Source organism: Astatotilapia calliptera, chromosome 22 (assembly GCF_964374335.1).
Source record: "Astatotilapia calliptera chromosome 22, fAstCal68.1, whole genome shotgun sequence".
NCBI classification, from domain to species: Eukaryota; Metazoa; Chordata; class Actinopteri; order Cichliformes; family Cichlidae; genus Astatotilapia; species Astatotilapia calliptera.
This window is the reverse complement of record NC_137442.1, coordinates 21,629,934-21,655,048: the sequence shown is the minus strand read 5'-3', so window position 1 is coordinate 21,655,048 and position 25,115 is coordinate 21,629,934. Positions and strand designations below refer to the sequence as shown.

At 40.5% G+C, this 25,115-nt stretch overlaps 1 protein-coding gene and 1 long non-coding RNA gene across 2 annotated transcripts; one reads left to right on the top strand and one right to left on the bottom strand.

Moving 5' to 3' along the window:
• The first annotated feature begins 1,331 nt into the window (after nt 1–1,331).
• LOC113015253 (dynein axonemal heavy chain 3-like) lies at nt 1,332–24,393 on the top strand. The gene is given in 42 exon segments (XM_080295850.1): nt 1,332–1,340; nt 1,444–1,651; nt 1,819–1,860; nt 1,963–2,124; nt 2,508–2,604; nt 2,606–2,701; nt 3,019–3,055; nt 3,057–3,094; nt 3,096–3,150; nt 12,540–12,731; nt 12,893–12,983; nt 13,538–13,719; nt 13,814–13,946; nt 14,247–14,434; nt 15,448–15,591; nt 15,715–15,829; nt 15,916–16,112; nt 16,770–16,859; nt 18,174–18,268; nt 18,397–18,498; nt 18,738–18,957; nt 19,052–19,186; nt 19,240–19,351; nt 19,527–19,660; nt 19,663–19,699; nt 19,892–20,134; nt 20,137–20,288; nt 20,290–20,428; nt 20,431–20,477; nt 20,551–20,707; nt 20,710–20,791; nt 20,878–21,114; nt 21,201–21,324; nt 21,326–21,411; nt 21,413–21,509; nt 22,294–22,458; nt 22,508–22,605; nt 23,303–23,347; nt 23,465–23,705; nt 23,944–24,042; nt 24,143–24,325; nt 24,328–24,393. Coding segments are annotated over 42 exon segments (5,172 nt in total).
• LOC113014988 (uncharacterized) lies at nt 7,632–11,803 on the bottom strand. The gene is made up of 3 exons (XR_003271041.2): nt 8,975–11,803; nt 8,761–8,840; nt 7,632–8,677 (listed from the first exon to the last, which is right to left on the bottom strand). It is a non-coding gene; the product is annotated as an uncharacterized LOC113014988 (long non-coding RNA).
• Nucleotides 24,394–25,115: the final 722 nt, after the last annotated feature.

Genomic DNA, 25,115 nt, shown 5'->3' with positions numbered 1-25,115 from the left:
GTGTACAACCATTGGAGATGTGAGCAGGAGAGACGGAACAATTGACGGAAAAAGTGTGGACTTTATACCAGTTTTTAAATTGTGTTGATAGGCCATTTAAAACCAGAGTTATGATAAAAATATCTGCAATGTTTAGTTTTCTTCCTGAAGACTATCCTTGTTTATATTTACTGTGGGAAGAAATGGTAAAACAGCGTTTTATAAGGAAAACGCTCGAAAGCACTCTCCGCCTGTGAGCAAAAACAAAACCAAAAAAAACCCCACCCTTTCCTATTGGTCGAAAAATGTACCACGTCGACCAATCAAAAAATGATATGGCAACATGGCATTTAGTTGTTTAGGAAGGGGGAAAGTTTTAGGAGTGATGGCGGTGTTTTGAGATGTGAGAGATTTGTGACGTTTAGCACAAATCTTGTGTAGTTAGTGTGTAGTGTAGTCAATAGTTTTGTTGTGTGTGTCAGAACAACGAGGTGACTGCTGAATGTTACAGGTGTTACAGGAGTGATACATCTCCTGTTGTCAGGCCTGCAGGTATCAGGCTGTTGTTGTCCTTTATCTCATAGTGGACAGAAATTGTTTTTTGGAGTGGCACAAATGATTTGTGTGGCATCAAATTTGATGCAGAACAGCTGATTGTTCTGTAAATAGTTTGAAATGTTTATTTAAAAAAAAAAAAAAACACCTTGGCTGCATTTTTAGGTAAACAGCTGCAAGAAACTTTGTTGTTTGCAAAACTCAGTTACTTTTTTTGAAGAACTATATAATTAATTGCCCAACATTGATCATTATTTACTGTATTTTGCAGACAGAGTTACAGGACTCTTTCCCAGACCACCATACTCATAAAAGTCAAAGCTTTATACAAAGAAAAAAAAAGAAGAAAGTTGTGTTTTCAAAATTGGGGTTCAAGTTATTTTTACTTCCAATAGTGTTAACATACTACACAGGTCATGAACAATTTTTTTTTAAATTTTCATTGTAAGTGGGATAAAGCAGTTAATTAAAAGTAGTCTAACATAAATGTAAATGCTGTAATTTGATTATTTTAATAAACCATGTAACTTGGATGGATTTGATGCTGGCGTGACCACAGTGCACACGTCTGCTGTTGCTCACAGTGGTACACGGGACCGCTCAGGGAGTTTGTGTGTTCGCTCAGACACATGAAAAATTAGAGGGAACATTGGTTCCAACCCTCACTGTTTTCATCCGATTTACAGATGGATGACGACTCCATTTTTAATACAAGTCAGAAGAGAGAATATTCTGTTCCCCCACCTTTGCCCTTGAGCTGTAACAGCGAACCCTCCGAACTCAATCAAATACGAATAATGTTTACGGTGCCGCATATGAACTAGTGCTTTAGAAAAGTCAGTTAAGTAATTGTCTGGAGTTAGAAGCAAAAATCCTTGTGCCACCTTTTAACCTTTTATTTGAACTCAGATCGTCTTAAGGCACAGCGAATACCAAACCATTCTCCAGATCAAATCATGGACGCTGGCAGTTCCATTTAAAGAGCAGCGTCACTACCGAACCCCCAGTGAGTCCATTGGAAACAACTACAGGCCCTGGGCTAAGGATCTGAAAATTAATCAGCTCCAGCGCAGACGACACACTCTCCATCAATCCTTGGCAAAACCAGCGGGGTCTTGTATCCTTTTGAGCTTGTCTCGCTGTGGGATTAAAAAGGGAAGGCTTTGTAAAGCGATGTGAGACTGCAGTATTCTTTGATTTGCTATCTGATAATTTAGTACTTCTTAAGACTTGCCTGAGAAACTTCACTTCAGCATATATTTTTGATCTTAATGAGGCTTTTAGCACTAACACCACCTGGAAAGAGAAAAGCAATAACCCCAAGGAGCAGGTAATTATACATTTAAGCAAACAAATGACATCAGTAACTTAACTTTAAGGTGTTCTTCTTCGTAAAACACTTGATCTAATTCACTCACCCTTTCATAGGGATGCATCTCCTCATGTATCATTTCAGGTCCAGGTCTAGAAGCTTGCCCAGACCCAGCAGGCGACCTATGAGTCCTGAAGAGCAGCTGGACACAATGCTTGAGCAAGAGAAGATGATCAGGGCCACTCAGGCAGAACCTAATGACACAGACCTGGAAGCAAGTATCACTTAATTTAGTGTGTAATTAGTCAGACGCTGATTTAAACCCCTTTTTTTAAACACATGTATGACCTTGACTTTGCTGTCACAGAGGTAAATATACTACATCAACACTGTTCCCAGCTCAGTGTTGGCCCTCCAGCCCTGCTAGCAGATGATCAACATCGTGCAGCTGCTGTCTCCCAACACTAAGGATAGTAAACCCCTCCAGAGTTGAGTGCTGCCATGGAAGAGGAAGTCAAAAGAGATTATTACTTCAGCTTGAAAAGCGTAGGTACTAAACAGTGATAGTAATCCTTAGTGATTGCACACATCTCCACTGTTAGCATTTGTTCTATAATTAAACAGACAAAAACTAATGATTCTTTCATGATCATTTGACCAGTGAACTACATTCTCATGGACCCATTTGAACGTCATCGATTATCCATATGCAGTGTCCCTCAGCTTTTTCCCCAGGAGGTTTTTTCGTGCAGTGTCCAGGGCAACCAGCTACAGGGATGTTAAGTTGTGGCAAAGACAGCATCTCTTTGCTGTCACTCATATTATGCTCCTACTGCAGGAGGTGTGGCTAAGCAGGTAATGTGTTCTTCCTGTTCACTTAGATTATGCTGTTTTACTTGCAGTGCATGGGATATTTTCAGTGAAGTATTTCACTTGTAAATTGTCATACTGAGCGCACAGGAAACAACCTCATGCCTCCCCCACAGCTAATTCAGCTCAGTTTCTAAGATGTAAAGCTAAAATGTTATGCCAGATACAAAGAGAAACAGCATGAGTATTGTGGTGTGAAGCTGAATTTCTGTACTAGGTTGTATTAATTAACTGACTGAACCAATTAAAAGTGTAACTTTTAAAGTGTGAAATGCAAGTCATTATCTTTGATCTCCTTTCAGCTTTTCTTCCTTGAGGTTTATCAAGCTAGAGGACCTTTTTCTCCTCCAACCTCCCCCTCCTACCATCTGAGTTTGAAGTTTGTCCAGAGACAGTGCCAAAGTACAAGAGAACTGATTCAAACTGATTCAAAAGTGAGTATTGCCAATTTAACAGACTGCCTCAAAACAGGCAGCCTGTCACTGAAACTTGTATGCTAATGTCCACACTTAATAACTGTAGTGTAGCTTTACGCTGGCATAGAGCTGCAGTATGTGCCCAGGCAAATCCAATTGTAGGTGCTGGCTCATGTTTCAACCCTGTCCACTCTGTAAGGCCCATGTCAGACTCCTTTTCAGGGATCGCTTACAGTGCCACCTTTTGGGATTCCATCAATACCTTTGTATGTCTGTTGTATTTCAGGTTAGACCATTTAGCAGTCCTCTGGGATTTCTATCTAGAACACTGAAATATAAGCCATTGTAATCTGTAGAAATTAGCATGTGTATGTTAATTCCTGTATGCATAACTCCTACCTGCATGGTTACCTTACCTTTAAATAATGTGCTCAAAGGAAGAATGTTATCAATAATGTATTTTGCACATGTGTTCCTCAAAACACCAATAATGACTGACACAAATAAACAAGTCAGTGGCTTTTACTACATGTGGACTTAGGTTAGACAAAGCATACACTTCCACTCTGTTCTGTGTATTGATGAGCTGTGCCTTTTCCATGTCCAGGCATTCAGAATGGAACCAGCGGTTACAGTTATCACACTGAATCTGTGAACAACAAATACATGAGTTTTCATAAAGACATAAAGTAAATAAGTACATAAATAAAATAATTTGAATCAGAAGCAAATATGTCATCCTAGACAACAAAACTATTTTTAAAACATTGTACCCAGTCAGTGATGGAGGGTCCTGGATTGGGTGGTTTCACTGTTGCACACATAACACAGTTGTCACTGTTGAATACTAATACATGGAAAAATATACATATATGTTAGTGTTCAGCAGTTTGACACGAATAAATAAATGAAACTTAAAGATGTTACACACCTGAGGCCTCAAGTATTGTCTGCGGCAATGTCCTTTGTGCCTGGCCATCTCTTTTTTAGTTGTCAAAATGTAATTTCAGGTTTCTTTGGGAATGCGTCCATTACAAACAAACAAACAAAAATAGAATTAAAGTGAAAATATCAGTACAGCAGGTACAGTTTCTGTTGCATGATAAAAGTTACACACAAAATGATCCTTCTCTTCTTTTTCATGAATCAGACAGACACATGAATGAATCTCAACATGTTTTTGAAGCTGTGTGAGAATGCCCTGTGATCTATATTATGTTACATGAAGTTAAAATACATATGTTCTTTTAAATCTACAAATTGTGCTAATGTCTTTCTCCTTAAGCATTGTAAGGGTATTTTTATTTTTGGAAATTGCTTGTGTCTAGTTTGGAAATACTTGTTTAAATAACTGATAACCATGGATTTTATTACCCTTTCATCTCCAACCATATGTTCAAATATAGAAACAGATGTCCTCCATAAACAGGTGAATGCCCTATTCAGATACTAATCCTTTGTAATTCATGTAAGATGACTGTTTTCTAACAATTCTTTATTCATCTTTAGTGCAGTTTATTAAGCTACAAATTAAAAAAAAAAATTATGTTAGAGGGCAGTCTGTGTCACGCAGTTCGAAAGCACCTTTAGATAAAGGCCCTTGGTCCTGCCACTTTTCTAATGACATCACAGAATACCTAATATTTTGTTATAATAATAAAGACGTAAATAATGCATAATTACCAGAATCTTTGGGCTACCCGGTCAGACTCTTTCTGCTCCAAAGACTTTCTTGAAGGATCGCCCAAATACAGAGAGCTGTCATTGTACTGTGATAGATCTAGTTTTTAAAATTACATAAATTATGAACACTGTTAATGGAAAAAAAAAATTAGTGTAACAAAAATGTTGCTAGTACTAACCAGACTTCCGGTGTATATTTCCAATGTGTACAAATGATACAATGGCTTTGTAGTTGTCAAAGTTCACCTGTGACACATTAGAAATTCATAACAAATCTGCAGAAATACTTTTTCCATTTATTTAAAGACATTACAAAATTTCCAAAATCAGAAATCTCTAATATATGAAATAAAAATTTACCTTGGACAAACTTTGCCTCCTGATGATTTCTATCGCTCCAAAGATCACAAAATAAAAAGCAGGTATGGAGGAGATCAAAACTCCAGACATCCAGAGGCCCCCAGGACACAAGAGACCAAGGAAGACCAACAGAGGGGCAGCCACGCCACTGTCCCAGAAAGAGCTGAGGAGAGTCCCAGATGAGGGCTCACTCAGCAGCCGCGGAGCAGAAGCCAGGGGGACTTGCAGTGACGTGCCCGTGAGCTCCGCTAGCAGCCAGCTGTGCCTGAGTGACCGAGCCCCAGGCCGAGAGGCCGGGGGCACCCCACCTCCGAAGTGGCCCGAGCGAGCCCCAGGCTCCAGGCCCCGATAAGCGGCCGCCAAGGAGTGAGCCGGTGTGTACCTGGACGCCCATCCCCGGACACAAAGAACCACCAACGCACCGATGTCTGAGGGAGTCCGCCACTGGCAAGGGAAGTGGTGGTAGGGGGAGATAGGCCTCCAAACCTTGGAGGGCCTGAGATGTCCCCAGAGAGGTGGCGCCTGACACCCAACCTGACATATAGACACAGACATACAGGCACACACAGATACAAACATCCATTCCCACCCTCATGCTCTCATATGCACTTACTCCACACTCAACCAACGTGGAGACAGACATAAAGAGACGTTGTACACACGATCACACTCCCCAAGCGTACTCTACAAACCGGGTCTAGGTACCCTTGCCCCTGGAGGGGGGAACTGCACCCAGACCCAGGTGGTGTTACCCTTTTCCCTGCGGTGGGGAGAGGCAGACCGCCCCGACTCCGCAGCAGCAGGGAGGCCCCACACTCCAGACCGCAGTCGGACGGCCAACTCCTCCTCCTAGCCCCCCCGCTCCAGCAGGTCGCAGAGAACGGGGGTGAGAGAAGACTCCAAACCTCCCTCCACCCGCTCATTGTAGTGTTGATGCATGTGTGTTCTAAGGTGCATTTAAAACCCAGGAGGGCATGGAGCTACCTGCCAGAGAGCAGCAGGTAAGCGCATGGTCCCTCCTGCTAGCCCTCAATGTCTAAGTGTATTTAACCTTGAGAGGTGGGCAACGACGCCAGGGGTGGGGTGTACACCCTGATGGTACTTTGGATTCCGTGTATCGTGCCCACCCCCAAGATCCTATATGTATGTGTAATGAGAGTGTGAGTAATGTGAATGTCTAAGTTGTGGGATAAAATTGAGGCAGAGGCAGCCAGAAGGGGACAGAGGGGGGGGGGGGGGTAGCCTCCTCTGCACCCTGGTGACATACCCCTACTCCAAGGTCCTGCATGTGTGGGTGGTTGTGGTGGAGCAGGAAGAGGGAGGCAGCTGGAGATGGGGAGGGAAGGAAGGGAGGGGCAGGTGACCCCTCCCTGGGGCCAGCTCCCCCGCTGACCCCAGTAGGCACCCCCATACTCCGCGACCCGCCAGGGAAAGGGGGCCCAGGCCCATCCAGACCGGGGCCCAGTGCAGCAGCGCCTCCCGGCCCCACAGAGCCCGGGACAGTCCACCCAACCCCACCACAGAGAAAACTGCACCCACCCCACCATCCACTCATCTTCCAGACTACATAAGACAATAAACACCCAGGCTGAGATCTTCCTCCACCTCTCCTGTATCTCCCCCTCCTGCAGAGGGAGCTCCTGAGGAGAGGAAAGCTCCTGCAAGATGTGACAATCTCCCCCACCAGTTGAAGAGCCCCCCAGGTGGCTCGATGCACCGGTGGCACCCTCCTCCTAGGGCTGGGCCCCCATGCACCCACCCGCCCACAACCCCGGCAACACACCAACCAGGACCCAAGCCCCCGAGGCCCGGCCCGGGCCCCAGCCCAGAGACGGAGCGCCCCCAGAACCTCACGCCCATCCCGGACCCACCCAGGGGAAGCCAGGCTACCAGGTCAGTAACCCACGTCCATCAGCACAGACCCTCCCCTAGCCCCGCTGCACGCAGCCGCGAGGAAACAGTCACCTGAGAGCCAACAGAGCCCCCAACCGGGCATGACCGCTACCCCGGGTTGAGCCCCCCAAGGAAGATGCCTCCGGGGAACCCCCCGACGCCCTAAGCCTGTCCCTACCCCCACACCAATCACAACAGTGAAGGCGGGACCAAACTATGACCTCCCACCCCCACTAGGTGATGGAGCTGATCAAAGGAGCCCAGAGCAATTGATCTGATGTGGTGGCAGAGGCTGTATCAAGACTAATGTAATCTAATAGATAATTTCTATATTGGTTAGAATTAAGATTATTTTTATTTTTCCTGTTCATGAGGACTGTTTTCTTGGCTATGCATAGGGCAGTGAAAACCATATGGGCGATATTCTTTTCTGAAGTGACATTATCTAAGCTGCCCAACAAACACACTAAGGGGGAAGTTGGAATGTTACATTTCAGACACTTCGATAAGTCTTCACATATCTCGCGCCAAAACTTCTGAACTGGTGGACAGAACCAAAGAGCGTGGATATAATTGTCCGGTGAATTGGTTTGGCAGTGTGAGCTGTTGTTGGTAGACGTAAAGCCCATCTTGAACATCCGATGACCTGTATAGTGCACTCTATGTAATATTTTGTATTGAATTAATTGAAGATTTTGTTTTGTTTTTAATACTAGGAGTACATACATCTCCTACAAGCCAGCTGTGTGGTCTAAGGGACAGGAGCTCACTGTGACATATGATGAAGTCGTTACCTCTAATTTGAGACAGGACCACAAAGACAACTTCTGTTTCATGGTGTTTCCACAAATATGTGAGCTGTGAGTCAACAACAGAATAGTAATTTGTTATGAGTTCAAAAACTCATTCTTCTGAGAACATTCATTGTACCGTAATAGATTACAATGGTTTTAAATGTAATTTAAAAAAAAAAAAAAAGTACATCATGCAACAACAACAAAATATCTCCAGATTTTACATGATTACATAAATAAAGTCCAATAATTGAAATGCGTTTTATTTGTGATGTTAAACAAAATTCAGAAATTCATACTTGTCTCATTTACTCTTGTTCTTGTAAAACACTTTAATGCTGATATATTACACATAATATTTGTGGGGTGTGTTTGATTAGAAATCATAACAGCTGAAAAAAAAAAAACATAGTTTGAATCTATTTAATGACTGCTACTTTTTGTGGACTAATTTATCATTTTATTTTACTTTAGCAGTGGATATCATGCGCACTGTTGGGTCATTCTGCAGACATGGGCCTACCAAATGAATAAGCGTCATGCAAGGTAGTTTCCCTGCTTACCGCTACTTGTCCTGTCTTTAATTTGCCATTTTTGCCAAAGAAGACATTGCTCTCTGCTTTGATATTACATCCACCAGTGGCAATTAGTGCCTTTGTAAGTCTGCCCATGTGAGAAAGAGTTCAATTAGCAGCATTCACAATTGCAGCCATTTCGAAGGCACTGAAATCTCCTTTCCAAAATGTGACTGACGCTTTCTTAGCCATGTATGTTGCAGTTTTCTGGCAAACAGCTACTTGTTCCTGGCTTTCATCCTACAAAGACAGACATGTGACAATAATCAGACTCATGTACGATAATAACACACAACGGTAGACATAAAATAAACGTAAAATACCTGGTTTTAGACAATATCATGTTGTTTGAGCTGTTCCTGTTCCAAGGTTTTGACAGGAACCGTGGGAGTCGTGTCTTTCTCTGTTAACAAATAACATTTTTGAATGACTTCTTTTGTTTATTTTATAGAACGACGAAAGGATAATTGTGAGCTTAAAGAATTGAAAGTCCGGTTGTCATTTAATTCTTGAAATTAACGGAACATTAAAACATACCTCAGTTTTCTCTTTTTTCAGTGGCAAGCCTGTCACTAATGGTGACACGTACACACTGTCATGGCTGGCAGACCGTGGGGATGTGGGGAAATCAGGACCCACAATGCAGGACTCTGGTGCAGAAAACAGTGCGTTTATTGACAGTGCTGTGAATATTACACAATAGATCCCCGTGCGCTCCCCTGACTCCCTTGTCGTGTCTTTCTACACCCGAAGTCCGTGCTCTGTATTTTCAGCTCCCGTGTGTCCGCACACCCCGTGCTTGCTGCCCTCTCGTTTCCATGCTCCGCCTGGGGGGGAAATAACAGAGGCAGCTGTCAGGATACACAACTACAGCTTGCATACACTCAAAAGACTTTGCTCAGTAAGACAACTGACATGCCGTCTCACACAACAATCGCACATCAGTAGGAGCTCAATCACACCCTTAAATAGCTCCCCTGACAAGGCTGATCAACTGCAGGTGCGTGGCATCATCTTCAGGTGTGGCCAGCCACCTGGCAGGGCCACACCCACCAGGCCTGAAGGTGCCTGTAGCCCGGCCTACCGGATACAGCCGCACCCACACACAAACACCTGCCTATACATGTAAGCATGGAAACAGGGACAGCAGCATAGCAGCAACCATACATATAAGATATTATACAAGTCCACAACTGCTCACGGACCCTGGGTCACTCAGACTGTGTTTGTCTTTCCATTTCTCCATGCCTGTTGAGTATACAGACATACTTTTAATGCTTACAGATTCCATCACCAGTTGTTTCTGTACATAGGCAAATATTTTCACTGGTTCTGACTATGTTGCTCTATTTGTATAAAATATCATTTTTAGTAACAGGAAATTGTTCATACTTTCTTGATATTTTCATGTTTGCATATTCAAGAAGGAGGGCATCGTGCATTTTTTGATATATGTCAACAAAGTCATCAAGCCGTGTCAGTCTCCTTCTCTGGATACGGATTCTTTTCATATCCTACTGGCTTTTCTCCATGATTCGCTGGCTTCTGTTGTCTTGTGTAAAATGATGTAATGTAATAGTACATAGTGAGTTAAACAATCTATGTATTTCAATTTTATCTACAATTTCTGTTTCTTTTACACTTATTCTTCTCTTCATGATACCTGGTTCTTGGATTGCTGAATGTCACCATGGAGTTAATCAGGATCAGTACCATGACGTCCAAGATCCCCTGAGGAGCATCCAAATACTTCAGAAATATAAGTAACAAACCAAAGCTACTGACTGACAAATCTTTACTGAGTTGTCACTTTTACAGTTATTTATAAATGACAAGTTATAAAAATAATACAAAAAATAAAATGTACCGAGCATCAGTGCTGACCACAAAGTTGCATGTGGTAGAAGGTGATTTACGAGACCTGAAATACATTTCGGCATAAAAGAGGTTTCGTTCACCCTCACAGTCCAGTGTTGCACTGTCAACAATTTCCTGGAAATGGGTCTTCAAGGGGGCGTTCTGAACATCAGTCTGTTAAACTTATATATAATCAGTAATATCACAAAGCAAAAAAAATAAAATAAAATTCTTACTTTCATGCAATGTTAAATTCATTAAAGTATGTACATATGAAAGCATGTTTTCATAATTATTTCATTTTTTTAACAGATTATTGAGTTTTAAAAATACATTGTTATTTTTAATAATATAAAGTAATGAATTGTTATGGGACAGAGACAAATAAACACTTATTACTAATATTACTTTACTAATAAATATAAGTTAACTTTGTAGTCCTCAGCAATCACAGTCTTTTCATCCACATCTAGGGTCCCCCTTTTTTGCATAAGGAGTTTCAGGTTGTTGTAATGCTTTGTTATATTCCTTCCACTACAAGGACTGCGAAACACTACTGCTGCACTATGGACAACCTCATCCATGTCTTTTAAGTTAGCACAACATGCAAGCAGCCCAAATAGATGCATTCCAAGCCTGTAGTTCTCTGGAATGCTGGGGAAAGAAAGAAATGGAATCACTGTTAGTAGTACCTTTAAATTAGAAATGTTATATTCTCAAAGAATTATTGATGTAAATGTGCATACTGTTTTTTACAAAGGTCCTTGGCATTTTTCATGACGTGGCTCAAATACCGATGAAGAAAATGGTAAAATGGTAAATGGCCTGTATTTATATAGCGCTTTACTAGTCCCTAAGGACCCCAAAGCGCTTTACATATCCAGTCATCCACCCATTCACGCACACATTCACACACTGGGAATGGGAACGTTGAATGTCTGTGATGAATGTTTGCCAGTGAGCAAGAGAAAGTTCTTCTGCAGCAGATCCTCACAACTTGTTCTGCAGAATGTGATGGAAATGGATCAGAGGAGTACTAGTGATCCATCACACATGAACATGACAGGCCTTTTGTAGGCCCGATTTACAAAAGCTCTCACCAGATCTGTTTGAAAGGCCTGCAAGAAGTATGTTACAGAGGCTGTAATATGGTCACACATGACATATGTAGCAACAGGAAGAGGAGGTGCACCTTTGGATGGGTTTCTGACAACCAATTCATACACATAGTATGGTGGCATTCCAGCACTTTCTTTTCTTACTATAGCATCAAAGTACACAATGTCTTCTTTGCATTGCTGATACAAACTGACAAGGTTTTTTTTGACCACCTATCCAGGATGTACTGTCACAGTTGGGACAGGCTTGAGCAACCCCTTTACCTTATATTGGATAAGCAGCTAAGAAAATGGACAAATTGACACAAATATAATTTGCGGATACAAAAAAGTATCAAATATATTTATATGTTAATACAATTAGAACAATAGAATCGAAATATATGATCTAAAAAGAAAGCATTCTCTTACGAAAGAAGGAAAGTCAACATCTGATTGTAAAGAATTAAAAACAGTGTATCTATTAATTACAGTGTCATCAGTTCACTGTGTTTCCGGATTCTTCTTTCTGTCTAATGATGAGCTCCTGGAGATTCTGCCACAGACCAAAGACCCCCTGTGTGTCCAACCCCACCTGAAGAAGTGTTTTAAAGGCATTGCGAAGCTGGAATTTACTGAGGACATGGCGATTACTGGCAAAATATCAACTCTGAAAAGGAGACAGTGCCCTTGACAGAGAAGATTTATCCAGCTCAAGCTAAGGTATACAGCAAAACAGTGTTAGCTAGTAACACAAAAAATGCTATTTTGCATATTTCATATATATAAAAAATAGATATCTAATTTACATTGTTTCACTTTTTTTTTTTTTTTTTTTTGCAGTTTTTCAGTTCACATAGTGCAGAGGCCATATTTTGTTACTTTTTACTGTTATCGCTTTTAGGGTATGGTGGGAAAATGGTTGGTCAGCTGTCCTTTTTTTCACTAGGATATGTGAAAAGAGTGAGGAAATTACTAAGATGGTCAGAGGCACCCCAAAAACTACAGAAGAGATCATGACTGAGCTTGAAGACAGCAGAGCAAGTCTAAATAAACAGAAAACAGATTGAGGACCACCTTCAAACAAGGTAAGAAATGCAGCTTTACTGTCTGTTTTCCCAGCTTCTTTTTAATGTAAATACCAACAATTCAAACTGACTGCCCTGTCCCCATTTGACTGTTTCAGGGTCTTTAGCTTTAACCAGAGGCTGCAAGATGTGCAGAAAGAGATACTGGCTTTTAAGAAAAAGAAACTGATGAACATGGAGGAAATAAAGAACAATGTGAGAAATCTCACTCAAATCACTACCAACCTGGTGGACGCTGTCACTGAGCTGGAGGTCAGAGAGGCTACATTCTTACTTCCCTTAAAGTACACATGTTATCTTTTCATTTGGTAATGTAGCTTAAATAGTTTTTGTACCTGTTAAAACATAGACCTTTCTTTATCCTGTAAGGCCAGAGGGTGCTGCACGATTGTTGTTGTTCTTCCTCCATACAGCATATCAACAAAGAACAGGCTTTGCTAGATATGGAGCAGACATGATTTCTTCATTCCCTCCTTGCTTATAGAATAAAGCAGCAGCACTACTGTTCATGTTGTTCCAACATTTTGCATGCAAAAATAGTGCCACTGTGACTAATGTGTAATTACATAAACATGAAACTCTGCAGATGGCTCACTCCTGCTGCTTTATAATGGATGCAGGTGTTTTACTTTGATTTTAATATTTGTATTTGAATGCGTACTAGATGTAATAATGGGGCACTGGCACTGCTAAAATTCAAATTCAAACATCTGTGGGATTAGCGTGCACTTCCGTTTAAAAAGCGGTCTGAGTAAGTGATATGCAAGCTCTGTTTCCAACAAGAACAAAATTACTTGACCTGCTTAAGCACAGCCTCAGGCAACGAAATTACAATATATTTATCCTTTTAGTGTATATTTTTCTGAATTTCCATTTTTATGCTCTTCCATGCTAATATTACAGTCATGTACATCTCTAGTCTTGTATTTATTCTTTAAGACATTTATCTGAATTTAGTCGTTGGTAAATTCTACATTAGAAATGCTATGACTATGAGATACAACAAAAGCTCATTTTAAATGCAGTTGTGTTATTCTTACTGATACTTTCCTAAATAGCAATGGGAGGACAAGCTGCAGGACGTATGCAGGACATACTAGATGCCATGTTGAAGTGTCAGGCTATGTGGCTCTACCTTGAGCCCATCTTCAGCTCCGAGGACATCGTTGCCCAGATGCCTGAGGAGGGACGCAAGTTTGCCATTGTGGACAGCTACTGGAACAATATCATGACGGAGGCGGTATAATCCCTATGACACTGTCAAAAGGCGTTTTAGTTTCTGTAATTGGATCTCGTGAATTTTGTTTCGAATTCTGTGTGATAACACTTTCCAGGTTAAGGATACGCGTGTGTTAGTGGCTACGGGCCAGCCCAACATGCTGGAACAGTTGCAGGAGTCCAATGTGCTTCTGGATGACATTCAAAAAGGCCTCAATACCTACCTGGAAAAGAAGAGGCTCTATTTTCCAAGGGCACTATCAGTAGCACTGATAGTACCTTCAGATATTTGATATTTCAGCTATTTTGACTCCCATTTGTAGGCTAAAATACACATTGACAGTCTATGTTTGCTAAATAAAATTAAAAAAAAAAATAGAACTAACGTAAAGCAGAAGCATCTACAGTGCTGTAGATGCCTGTAGGAAAATCTTACATTAATACAGAAAAATAAATATGGAAGAGTTACTTAATTAATTTACTAATATTAGAAATACTGTTAAGGATCTTCTCAAGTGGCTGTTTCAGCTTTCTTTGTTCACTGTGTTTCCAGATTCTTCTTTCCGTCTAATGATGAGCTCCTGGAGATTCTTTCACAGACCAGATACCCCCTGTGTGTCCAACCCCACCTGAATAAGTGTTTTGAAGGCATAGCAAAGCTGGAATTTACTGAGGACATGGCGATTACTGGCAAAATATCAACTGACAAGGAGAAGATTTATCCAGCTCAAGCTAAGGTATACAGCAAAACAGTGTTAGCATGTGTTGTGTTACTAACTATTTTACATATTTCATATGCATAAAATAGATTCCTGTTTCATATCTGATTTACATTGTTATACTTTTGCCGTTTTTCACTTCACATAGTGCAGAGGCCATATTTTGTGACTTTTTATTATGATCACTTCTAAGGTTTGCTGGAAAAATGGTTGGTCAGCTGTCCTTTTTTTCACTGGGATATGTAAAATGTATGAGGAAATTACGAAGATGGTCAGAGGCACCCGGAAACTTCAGAAGAGTTACTGTCTCTTAACCAGTACATTAAAAACACCAGGGATGTGACCATTCACAAGCTGATAGACGAGGTTGATGAGGCAACCAGGCATCTCAGCTTCCTCTTCGATTATGCTACTCTGACTTGTATGCCCATCAAATCTTTTCCTAACAAAATAAATGCTTACTTTACTCTTTATCTTGTTTTTAGGATAAGGAATGCTAATGTATCTGTCTTGAGGTCGCTACCAACTGTCAGATTTAGGCACCATGTGTAATGGGGAAGCTCAGGCACTAGTCGAACACTGCACAATGCCCAGGCGCTCCATGGTCGCAAACTCCTCCCGAGCGACAGACAATTTGGCGGGGTCACGCGTGAACACCAGGTGCCCGACCGTAGTGATATAAATGGTTGCTGCAAGTGGAGAACCCAACGCTCAGAAGTGTTCGGCATGTTTAAAACACAATAAAGTGAGAAGATATGTGAAATAGTTGTTGAAGCTAGGTTAAGAAGATGGGTGATGATCAGCGAGCAGCAGTGCGACTTCATGCCAGATTATTTTTTTGCTTTAAGAGTGTTGATGTAGAAGTATAGAGAAGGTCAGAAGGAGCTGCACTGAGTCTTTGTGGATCTAGAGAAAGCATATGATAGACCCCTCTAAAATATAGAGGGGTTGTAAAATATGATTAAAGAATACTATAACTCCTATCATCCTTATTCAAATATTCAAATAGTGTTTTCAGTTATTTTATCAAGAGTTCAAACTTATCTGAATTTTGTTTCATGTAGATTCCCCGGAAGAAGTGGGTGTTGCAGTGGCCTGGCCAAGTTCTTATTTGTGCCTCTTCTATATATTAGACCAGCCAAGTGTCTGAAGCCATCCAGACCAACCCTCTGCCTGTCAGTCTTTAAAAAAATGTAAAAGTTGAAAAAAAAAATCCAATTATGAAATGATACTGTGTGGGTTTCTTTAAAACTTAAAACTTCTTTTACATTTGTTTTTATTGGTTTCATCTTCCAAAGGCCTATGTGGAGAATTGCAATGCCCAGATTGCTGACATTGTAGACCTGGTGCGTGGGAAGTTCCCTGGAGGGGCAAGGATGACCCTTGGTGCTCTTACTGCGATTGATGTTCATGGTAATTTCTAAATATCAAAAATATTAGATTTTGTTTTAACATAAAATGTTATCTGTGTTTAACCTGTTTTGTTTTTTCTCTCCTAGCTTGAGATGTTGTGGCAAAACTTGCAGAGGACAGTATCTCCTCACTGAATGACTTTGTGTGGATTTTTCAGTTGCGTTACTTTTGGGAGGATGGAGAAGTGATGTTGCGGATGATTACAACCTGCTTGAAATATGGCTATGAATATCTGGGCAGTTCCCCCCGTCTGGTCATCACACAGCTTACTGATCGCTGCTATAGATAACTTTCAGTTGGTTTGGTCACTTATGGTTTTAGCTTGAAGTGCAATGCTATAAAATATAAAAAGAGGACCCAGCCGAAGGCAGAAGGTCGCGGCCGCAGTCGCAGGAGAAGGAGAGAGGGCCTTCGGTTCGTGGGTGGCAGACTATTCCAGGTGGTAGCAAGACGCCAGCTAAAAAGCTTAAGGCATGGAACAGTGGCGAGCGGAGTTTGGAGCTCCTCCCTCGCGGGGTAAGTCCCGTTTGTTAAAATGCATAAAGACATCCCCGGTAAATTAGGAAGGGTGACTGCCGCTGCTTTCCTGTGTCTAGCGGTAACAGAGTGGCAGAGGACACTACATGAGGACACTGTTGGCCTGGCCCCACTGGTGGAGTTCGGCAGACTTTTAGTGGCCTTAAGTGTGGCGGAGACTGATTGGGACCCTTGGGGGCTTCAGCTCGCGGACTGAGGACTGGACTTTTGTTATCCTTAGTTTTATGTCTTTTTTAAAAATTATTCTTTTCCCTGATCGGGGTATCTTTATGCTGTAAATAAAGTATATATTTTTATTAATTATTTTAACCGGGTATTACATGTCTTTCTGTTTCCGTGATCATCCCCTGCTGCTCGTCCCGTTTAGAAGGGTTTCCCTTCTAGCATACACCTGTGACACTAGTGTGTGGTGTTCAATTGATCAGATGGTCTGGACTACAAGGCCATGAGTAAATTCTTAAAAGGACTTGCTCAGTCGGGAGCTTGGGCATGTTTGAATTAATTTAATCGTGTTGAGGTAAAGAATTAGGCCAAATGTGTGTACGAATGCGTGACTGAGATACGTTTGTGCCAAATGAGAACCAGTTTACAATTGAAACGAACCCTATTTAAACCTAATATAGTATAAATGCTGTCTTCCTCTAAAATAGAAGCAGATTCTCCCCCTCGAGCTTACAGGTGGGTCCTGGGGTGTTAGAGGGATCAAAACAACAAGAAGAAATGTACAACCTTGATATGTCAGAGGGAAAGAAGATGGAAAATTTTAAAGTTAAATAGATCACTAAATAGGGAATAGTGTTTGCTCTATTTAGTGTGAACAGCACTTCAGTATTTTTTTTAACAATTTTAGTACGTCTTCATATTGTTATTATACGAACATATTTACATAGAAATGTCTTTACAAGTCTACTCACAATATAGATTTTTGCGTGTCACGGGTGGAAGTGCCCTCTGTGGTGGCTCAGCAGGTTCTCTGTCAGGGACTGGGTCTGTGACCCAGCGTTTTGTATTATTTTTGTATTATTTTCTTATGTTTATATTGTGTTCTATTCATGTGCTGTTCTTAAGTTGAGGGTTAATTAGTTATTTTGTATTTTTTGATTATTTATGAAATGATATTAAGTCTATTATTATTATTATTATTATTATTATTATTATTATTATTATTATTATTATTACCTTGAATTGCAGTATAGTTTAGGTTCTTTTATGTCTGCTTAGTTATGAGACTCTTCGTGTCCCCTGGTGTAAGTCTGTCCCAGTCTTCTGTGTCATGTATTTTCTGTCTCTGTGTTTTCATGTTGCTCACGTCATGTCCACATGTTTCCTGTTTTATTTTGAAAGAGTCTTGTGTTCTTGGTTCCTCATGTTTAGTTTTATTCTCCCTTTTGTAATTATTCTGTTAAGCCCCACGCCCCAGTACCGGGGGCAAAAAGAAGGAGATCACGTTTAATCGGTTATAACACGGGGTCAGAAATAGAAGTCCTGACATGTGTGGTATCCACAGAAACCTCTGAATCTCAGCTAAAATCTCATATAAACCATTTCTACAACCACCAAACACAAGGAAAACAAGCCATGATTAAAAGAGCTGTTACCTAAATGCGCAAAAGTCCGCTAAACAAACAAAACAGAACCAGAAATTCTTCAGAGTTAATGTAACTGGTTTTCTGACAAAACGTCCTACTTTGTCAAAACATCCTACTGTAGCGTAAATTTATAGTCATGTCTATCAATCTGATGAAATTTCACAAATGTTAGCTTTATTTTGATACCATGATTGTATACACAAAGTTTGTAATTGCAGAGAAATACTCAATTAATTTTGGACATTTCATTATCTGTCTTTATCACCATGAACCCTGGTTATGCTGGCAGGGCTGAGCTTCCTGACAACCTAAAGGTACATATCAGACCAGTTAATACAGTTATACAGTTAATACAGGCTAACAACACTGTTAACATAATATAATATAAACAGTAAGGTGAATAAAATATACTGTATGTTGAGCTGGCAGTCTTAGTCTTCCAGGCTCTTTCCATACCGTGGCTATGATGGCGCCAGACTATGGTCTCATTGGTGAAATCTCACTATTCTCTATGGGCTTCATGGGGAAAATATTCCACAAAATGTTTTGGTCTGAAAATTATTTTAAGAAGAAGACTTGTTTGGTAAAAAAAAACAACAACCCTCTAATTCAACCCTTCCTATCTTATTCATAGCCTTTTCCTTTTTTGTTTTCTTTAGGTCACGAGCAGTTGTCCAAGCATTTCACTACATATCGTACTGTGTATGACTGTGTACGTGACAAATAAAATTTGAATTTGAATTTGATTTGAATTTGAATTTGAATTCAAATTTTACTGACAGTTTGGCCCAGAAGATTGTGGCCACCTGTCGTTTGTGCTCTGAGCAGCTGTCTTCTCAGCATCACTACGACTACGGTATGCGAGCTGTGAAATCTGTGCTGACTGCAGCAGGGAACCTAAAGCTGAAATATCCCTAGGAGAATGCAAGCGTGCTGTTGCTTAGAGGGCTGATGGATGTCAACATGGCCAAATGTCTGGCGCAGGATGTGCCACTGTTTCAGGTGTCAGATTTTGTACCACGTCCACTGATAGACTGAGTCTGTTAGCTATAAATCAGGGCATGTTAACATATCATTCTCCTGCTGCTCCCTGCACGGCATCATCTCTGATTTATTTCCTGGAGTTGTCCTTCTAAATCCAGACTATGACCTCCTCCTCAAAGCACTCAGTGACAACATTGCAAAGCTTAACCTCTAGCCTGTTCCATGGTTCATTGGCAAAATCATCCAGGTATTGATTCAAATTTATAAATGTTTGCAGAATAAATTTTACTGTATATACAGGTGTATGAGATGATGTTGGTGTGTCATGGCTTCATGATAGTAGGGGATCCTTTAGGAGGAAAGACTTCTGTCTATAAAGTTCTTACTCCTGCACTTGGAGATCTTTACAATGGCAAATATTCACAGTTTATAGTATACACAGTTTTTACTGTGATTGCCAGCAAGTTTCTTTGACCGCCACATTTTTGCTTCAGACTGACCCATTGCAAGCTATTGATTAATTAAATGTATTTATGTTATGTTTTTGTTCCTCTGTTTAAATTGTTATGCAAATTATCTCCATTTAGCCAAGTTCATGGATGAATTTGCAGTGAATCTTTGCATCATCAACCCCTAGGCCATGGATCAATTGTATGGTTGCTTCGATCCAGTCAGCCATGATGGTGTCCTGGCCACCTCCTTCAGGGATCATCTCCACCTATCTCCACCTCAGAAGATTGACGGTGGATAATCTTTGATGGTTTGACCTTTTGTCCCAAAGATCCTATCCACTTGGCACAAAGCCTATACAAACTGTATTCCTGCATGATGGGTTAGTAAGAATGACTTCTAATTAATAATTGGTTGGTCAGAATGTATTCATATTTCTCACTGTGTGTGTATGTGTTTGTTTTAACATTTCTGTCAACACCAGATGAAATTTGTGCACCAGAAACCACACAGAATATTGTCAGCCAGCAGATAGCCATGTGGTTGCAGGGTCTTTTCCTATTCACTGTGGTATGGTCTCTTGGTGTTATCATAACTGGAAATAGTTGTAAGAAGTTTGATGTCTTCTACCGCAAACTGATCATGGACATGTATGATGAGCACCCTCGGCCCAAAACCATCAAACTCAAAAAGAATAATATCTTTCCTAAGAGAGGTAATGAAAATGTCTCACACAATCCCGAGAGGGTCTCTGCAAATGGGTCAGGGCAACGGAGGTTTATGAGTGTGTAGCCAAGGTTGTAGCCCCCAAAAAGTAAAGATTGAAGCTGACTGAGAATGAGCTGGTTGTGAAGATGGAAAAGCTGGCTGTGAAAAGAGCTGAGCTAAAAAAAAAAAGAAAAAAAAGTGCAAGACCATCTACAGAGCCTGAATGATGACTTGTCAGCCATGATTAAAAAGAAGAACGAACTGGAGGACAACATCGAATTGTGTTCTCAGAAACTGATCAAGGCAGAGAAATGAATAGGAGGACTGGGGGGAAGAAGGATAGGTGGACAGAGGCTGCAAGGCAACTAGAAATTAGGTATGTGAAAATACGTATATGATGTGCTCATTTTTACTGTTAGTTCAGATGTATGGTCATGTGTGCCTGAGTTTTAGCATTAATCGGGTTTGTATCATATTTGTCTGTCTTACCTTGGGGCTTTTACTGTAGATTATCGTGTAGAATGCCAGGCACAGTGGCATATTGTATGTAAAGAGAAGAAAATCCCCTGCTCTGAGGACTTTACCCTCACTAACACCCAGAGTAGCCAGGTGGCTTCAGGGCATGGCAAATTGCGAGATTGCCAGTGGACTCGTTCTCCACAGACAATGGCATTGTTGTGTTTAACTCCCGTCGGTATTAACCCCCTGCTTTTAGCCTGGAAGGGAGCTACAAAGACTCTTTTATTATAAATCTGAATCATAAAAGGCTTTAATAAAGTCTGGCTTTGTGTCATTAGGTCTGCTGAAATTTGACCTAGATATGGGGGGCAGTAAGACCCAAACCATCTCCCTTGTTCAAGGGCAGAGACCCATAGCAGCTCGAATGATTGACAAAGCCATCAAGGAGGGAACCTGGGTGGTACTGCAGAACTGTCATCGAGCCACCAGCTGGATGCCCATTTTGGAGCGGCTCTGTGAGGAAACCTTTACTCCAGAGAAGACACACCCAAGCTTTAAGTAGCAGATTCTACATTTTTTTTTATTAATTTATTGCATCAATAACATAAAAAACCAAAATTATACATTTATGCTTTTCCACTCAGGTTATCGTTAACCAGTTACCCATCTGATAAGTTCCCAGTCAATATCCTGCAGAATGGGCTGAAAATGACAAACAAGCCTCCTAAAGGGATTAAAGCCAACCTGTTGCACTCATACCAGAGTCATCCCCATCTCTGACCCGGACTTTTTTGGTGGTTCCAAGAAACAGGTCATTTGGCAGAAGCTCCTGTTCGGCCTAACCTTCTTCCATGCTCCAGATGTTCCTTAATGAATATGAAGAGGTTCCACTGGAGGCCCTTACATACCTTACAGGTGAGAGTCAACATAGCAGTTTACTGAGCAGGTTATCAGTTAACACCAATGAAATGAGCAGCAGCAAATGAGGAAATGTGATTTTTTTTTTTTATGTGACCTTTTTTGTGACATTGTCATCTGTTAACTCTACACTGTAAGATATCCATAATTTTCAGTGATATTAGATGGAGCATCGATATTATCAGGCCATTATTCCCAAAGTACATACAGTTGCATTTAATAAAAGAACACAATAGCCACAGATTTTATTGTTAACCCAGAGGTGTTATGTGTCACCAGCAGTTTTAAGGGAGGACCCATGGTGCAAGACACTTAACACTTAACATTTATTTAATTAACTTCATGACAAATGATACAGCCATAGAAGTATTTCATCAGACAAAATTATAGTGGTGAGACAGGACTAGATATACCATGAGGGGTGACAGAAAACAAGACAGGTTGAAGCAACTATGGTGGAAAATAAAAAGGTGGGAAACAAAGTACAGCAATTAGACACAAAGAAAGAAAGTTTAAAAGCACAAAAGTAAATGTCACTGAGATGCACACAGAAACAACAAGGGGAGACAAACAACCACAGCTGACATTGAGAAAATGTCAAATATGAGAAGGATAACAATTAAATAAAAGAGGAGCAGCCAAAACTCAAACTCTTAACAAAACATCATGACAGAAGGATTAATTAGTTTTTAATTAGCAAATGTAATATATGTCTGTAATTAAATCTAGATTATCTTGAGCCTTGGAGAACCAGTCTGTCCATGATAGTCCAATCTGATAAAGAGTTGAATACAAAAACAATATATTTATGTATTCCAGACTTATGTAGACTACATTTGAAGCCTGCCAATTTCTGCTGATCCCTGTGTGTTCAGACTTAACAGTAACGCGGAAATCACCAAGGACAATCAAGAGACCAATCAGCTCTTAGAAGGAGTACTGCTGACACTTTGCAGGCAGTTGGGTGGGGGTTACCACCCAACTGCCTGGGTGGTATCATGAGGCTTCATGCTCTTGTCTGTTTGTGTTGTAGGAATTAGTAGATGAGCTTGCAGAGGACATCTTGTCTAAGCTGCCCACAGACTTTGGCATGCAAATGGTGATGGATAAATACCCAGTCAAGTATGAAGAGTCCATGAACACAGTTTTTTTTAACTCAATTTTTATTATAATTTACAACATTGCAACTTGTACTGGTCAATGTTCACAAGTAGGACAGTTACAGGAAAAAACCCCCAACAAAAACAACCAAAAAAAACCAAAAACAAAAACTTTATGTAATATTAAATAACACGTGACAATCTTAGCCATAAATGAACAAAACGAAACAGACCTATGCTAAATTATTGAAACAGTAAAGCATGTATGGGTCGCCAACGCTCAGTAAACAATTCTCTCTGAATCCGCAGAGCATATGTTATTTCCTCCATTTGGTAAATTTCTCTTACTTTATCAATCCACATATTATATGAAGGTGGGTCAAGATTCAGCCATTTAATAGTAATACACTTTAGTGCTGCTGTAAGCAAGATTCTTAAGAGATACTTTTTATTGTTTCCCGCTAAACCATTTGGTAATACTCCTAAAATGGCTAGCTGTTGGTCTTTTGTTAATGGTTGTTGGAAAACTGTATTGAGAACTTTAAATATGTCATTCCAAAATGAGCAGATTTTTGGGCATGACCAGGATATATGTGAGTGGGTTCCTAAATAAGTACCACAATTTCACCAGCAGGTGTCAGGATTTGTAGGCTTCATTTTGGCAATTATCTCTGGGGTTCTAAAATATCTCATGACCACCTTCCATTTAAATTCTCTCCACAGCCCAGAATTATGAACGCTGTTTTGAGGCAGGAAGTCATCCGATTTAACAGGTAGCATTAACTTGTGATGCCATGCAGGTAGATGAAGTTGGGAAACAAATGTGTTGTGTTCACTGATCTGTTGAAATTCTTTACAATTCACCCTGAATCGCTCTCCCCTCCTGTCAGACTTACAGATGTGGTATGTGTCACGCTGGTAAAAATCAGAAAAGCTTTGAAGGGCCAAATTGCTATGTCTACTGAACTCAAGAGCATCTTTAACAGCATGCTGGTGGGCAAGGTGCCCGCTATGTGGGCGGCCAAGTCGTACACTTCTTTCAATCATATGCGGAGTTACATGACTGATCTGTTAGCCATGCAGGCTACAGTTTCTACAAGTAAGATTTATGATTGTTGTGAGTCACCTAGACCATGACCATCTTTGGAATATGACTGCCAAAATAAGTGTTGCACATACTAAAGAGTTGAAGGTCAGCAGCATACTATGTGCAGCTTGCTAGGTCTTCAGTTATTGTTCAGATATTCAGAAAAAATGCATGCAGAAAAAGTACAAGCAAAAACACTGAGAATATGTATTATTACTAACGATCTATTGTCCTGCATTTTAGCTGTGACTATTTTTTTATTGTCTGTCATAACAGAATTAGATAGATAACGGCCAACCTACACGTCTTGTGGCTCTCCAGCTTCAGAATTTTGCCAGGACGTACAACATCCCCATTGACTACACCAGTTTTGAATTTGAGGCATGTATTTCTATTTCTAACTTCCCTCTGTGTTTTTGGTCATATTCACTCCGATTGATCTAAAGATATTTTATACTTACACCTTTGAGCTGTATTCCAGGTAACTACGGAAGAGTCGCAAATGGATGAAAAGCCAGAGGACGGAGCTTATATCAAAGGTCTGTTCATGGAGGGGGCACGCTGGGACAGGCAGAACATCGGAGAGTCTCTCCTCAAGATTCTGGTTGACTCTTTGCCCAAGCATAAACCAGGAGAAATGGACAAGTTTTGACATGAAAACATATGTATGTATGTCCTCTTTACAAAACCAGGTGCCCGCCGGGGGACTTATACACATTTTATGCATCTTAGATGACTTTAGATTTCTCCAACCATTTTAACTTTTACAAATTGAAATATGCAAAACATCATACCAACACAAGAACAGAAAGTTAAAGAAAAATTAAATAAATTAGAAAAAACAAAACAAAAAGATTTTTCTTTCATTTATAAGGGTGGGGGGGGGTCACTTAAATCTTATGTCTACATTAAATAAAAGCATTGCAGTATTAAATAAAATTATTACAGTATTAACCCATAGAGATGCAGATGGAGACGTGGGAGATTTCCAAATACGTGGAATACTGTGCCTAGCTCAAAGGGAACAGGAAGCCAAGATCTGTTTCCTGGGGAGATATATTAAGAGGGGTCATTGGAATTCCAAATATGGCAATTAGAGGGGATAATTTGTGCAAACTTGGACAGAAGAAAAACATGTGGCTTAAATGGCAAGGGGAGGTTTGGCATCTGTCACATTGGTCTAGAATTGAAGGAAAGATTTTAGATAAACAAGATTTTGAAAAATGGACTCTGTTTATTACTTTAAACGGTACAAGCTGTAGCCTAACACATGGTGTACTTGAACGTATTGGGAGATTCACCTTTCCCCACCATGATTCAAAAAGTTCTGATTTTACTTGATGAGTCAGATTCGATCGCCATAAGCGTATGATAGTATGACTTTTTGTTAGGCCTAAGAGCCAGAATTATCTACAAACCCATTTTGAGACATGAAGTCCGAGATTGATTTTGAC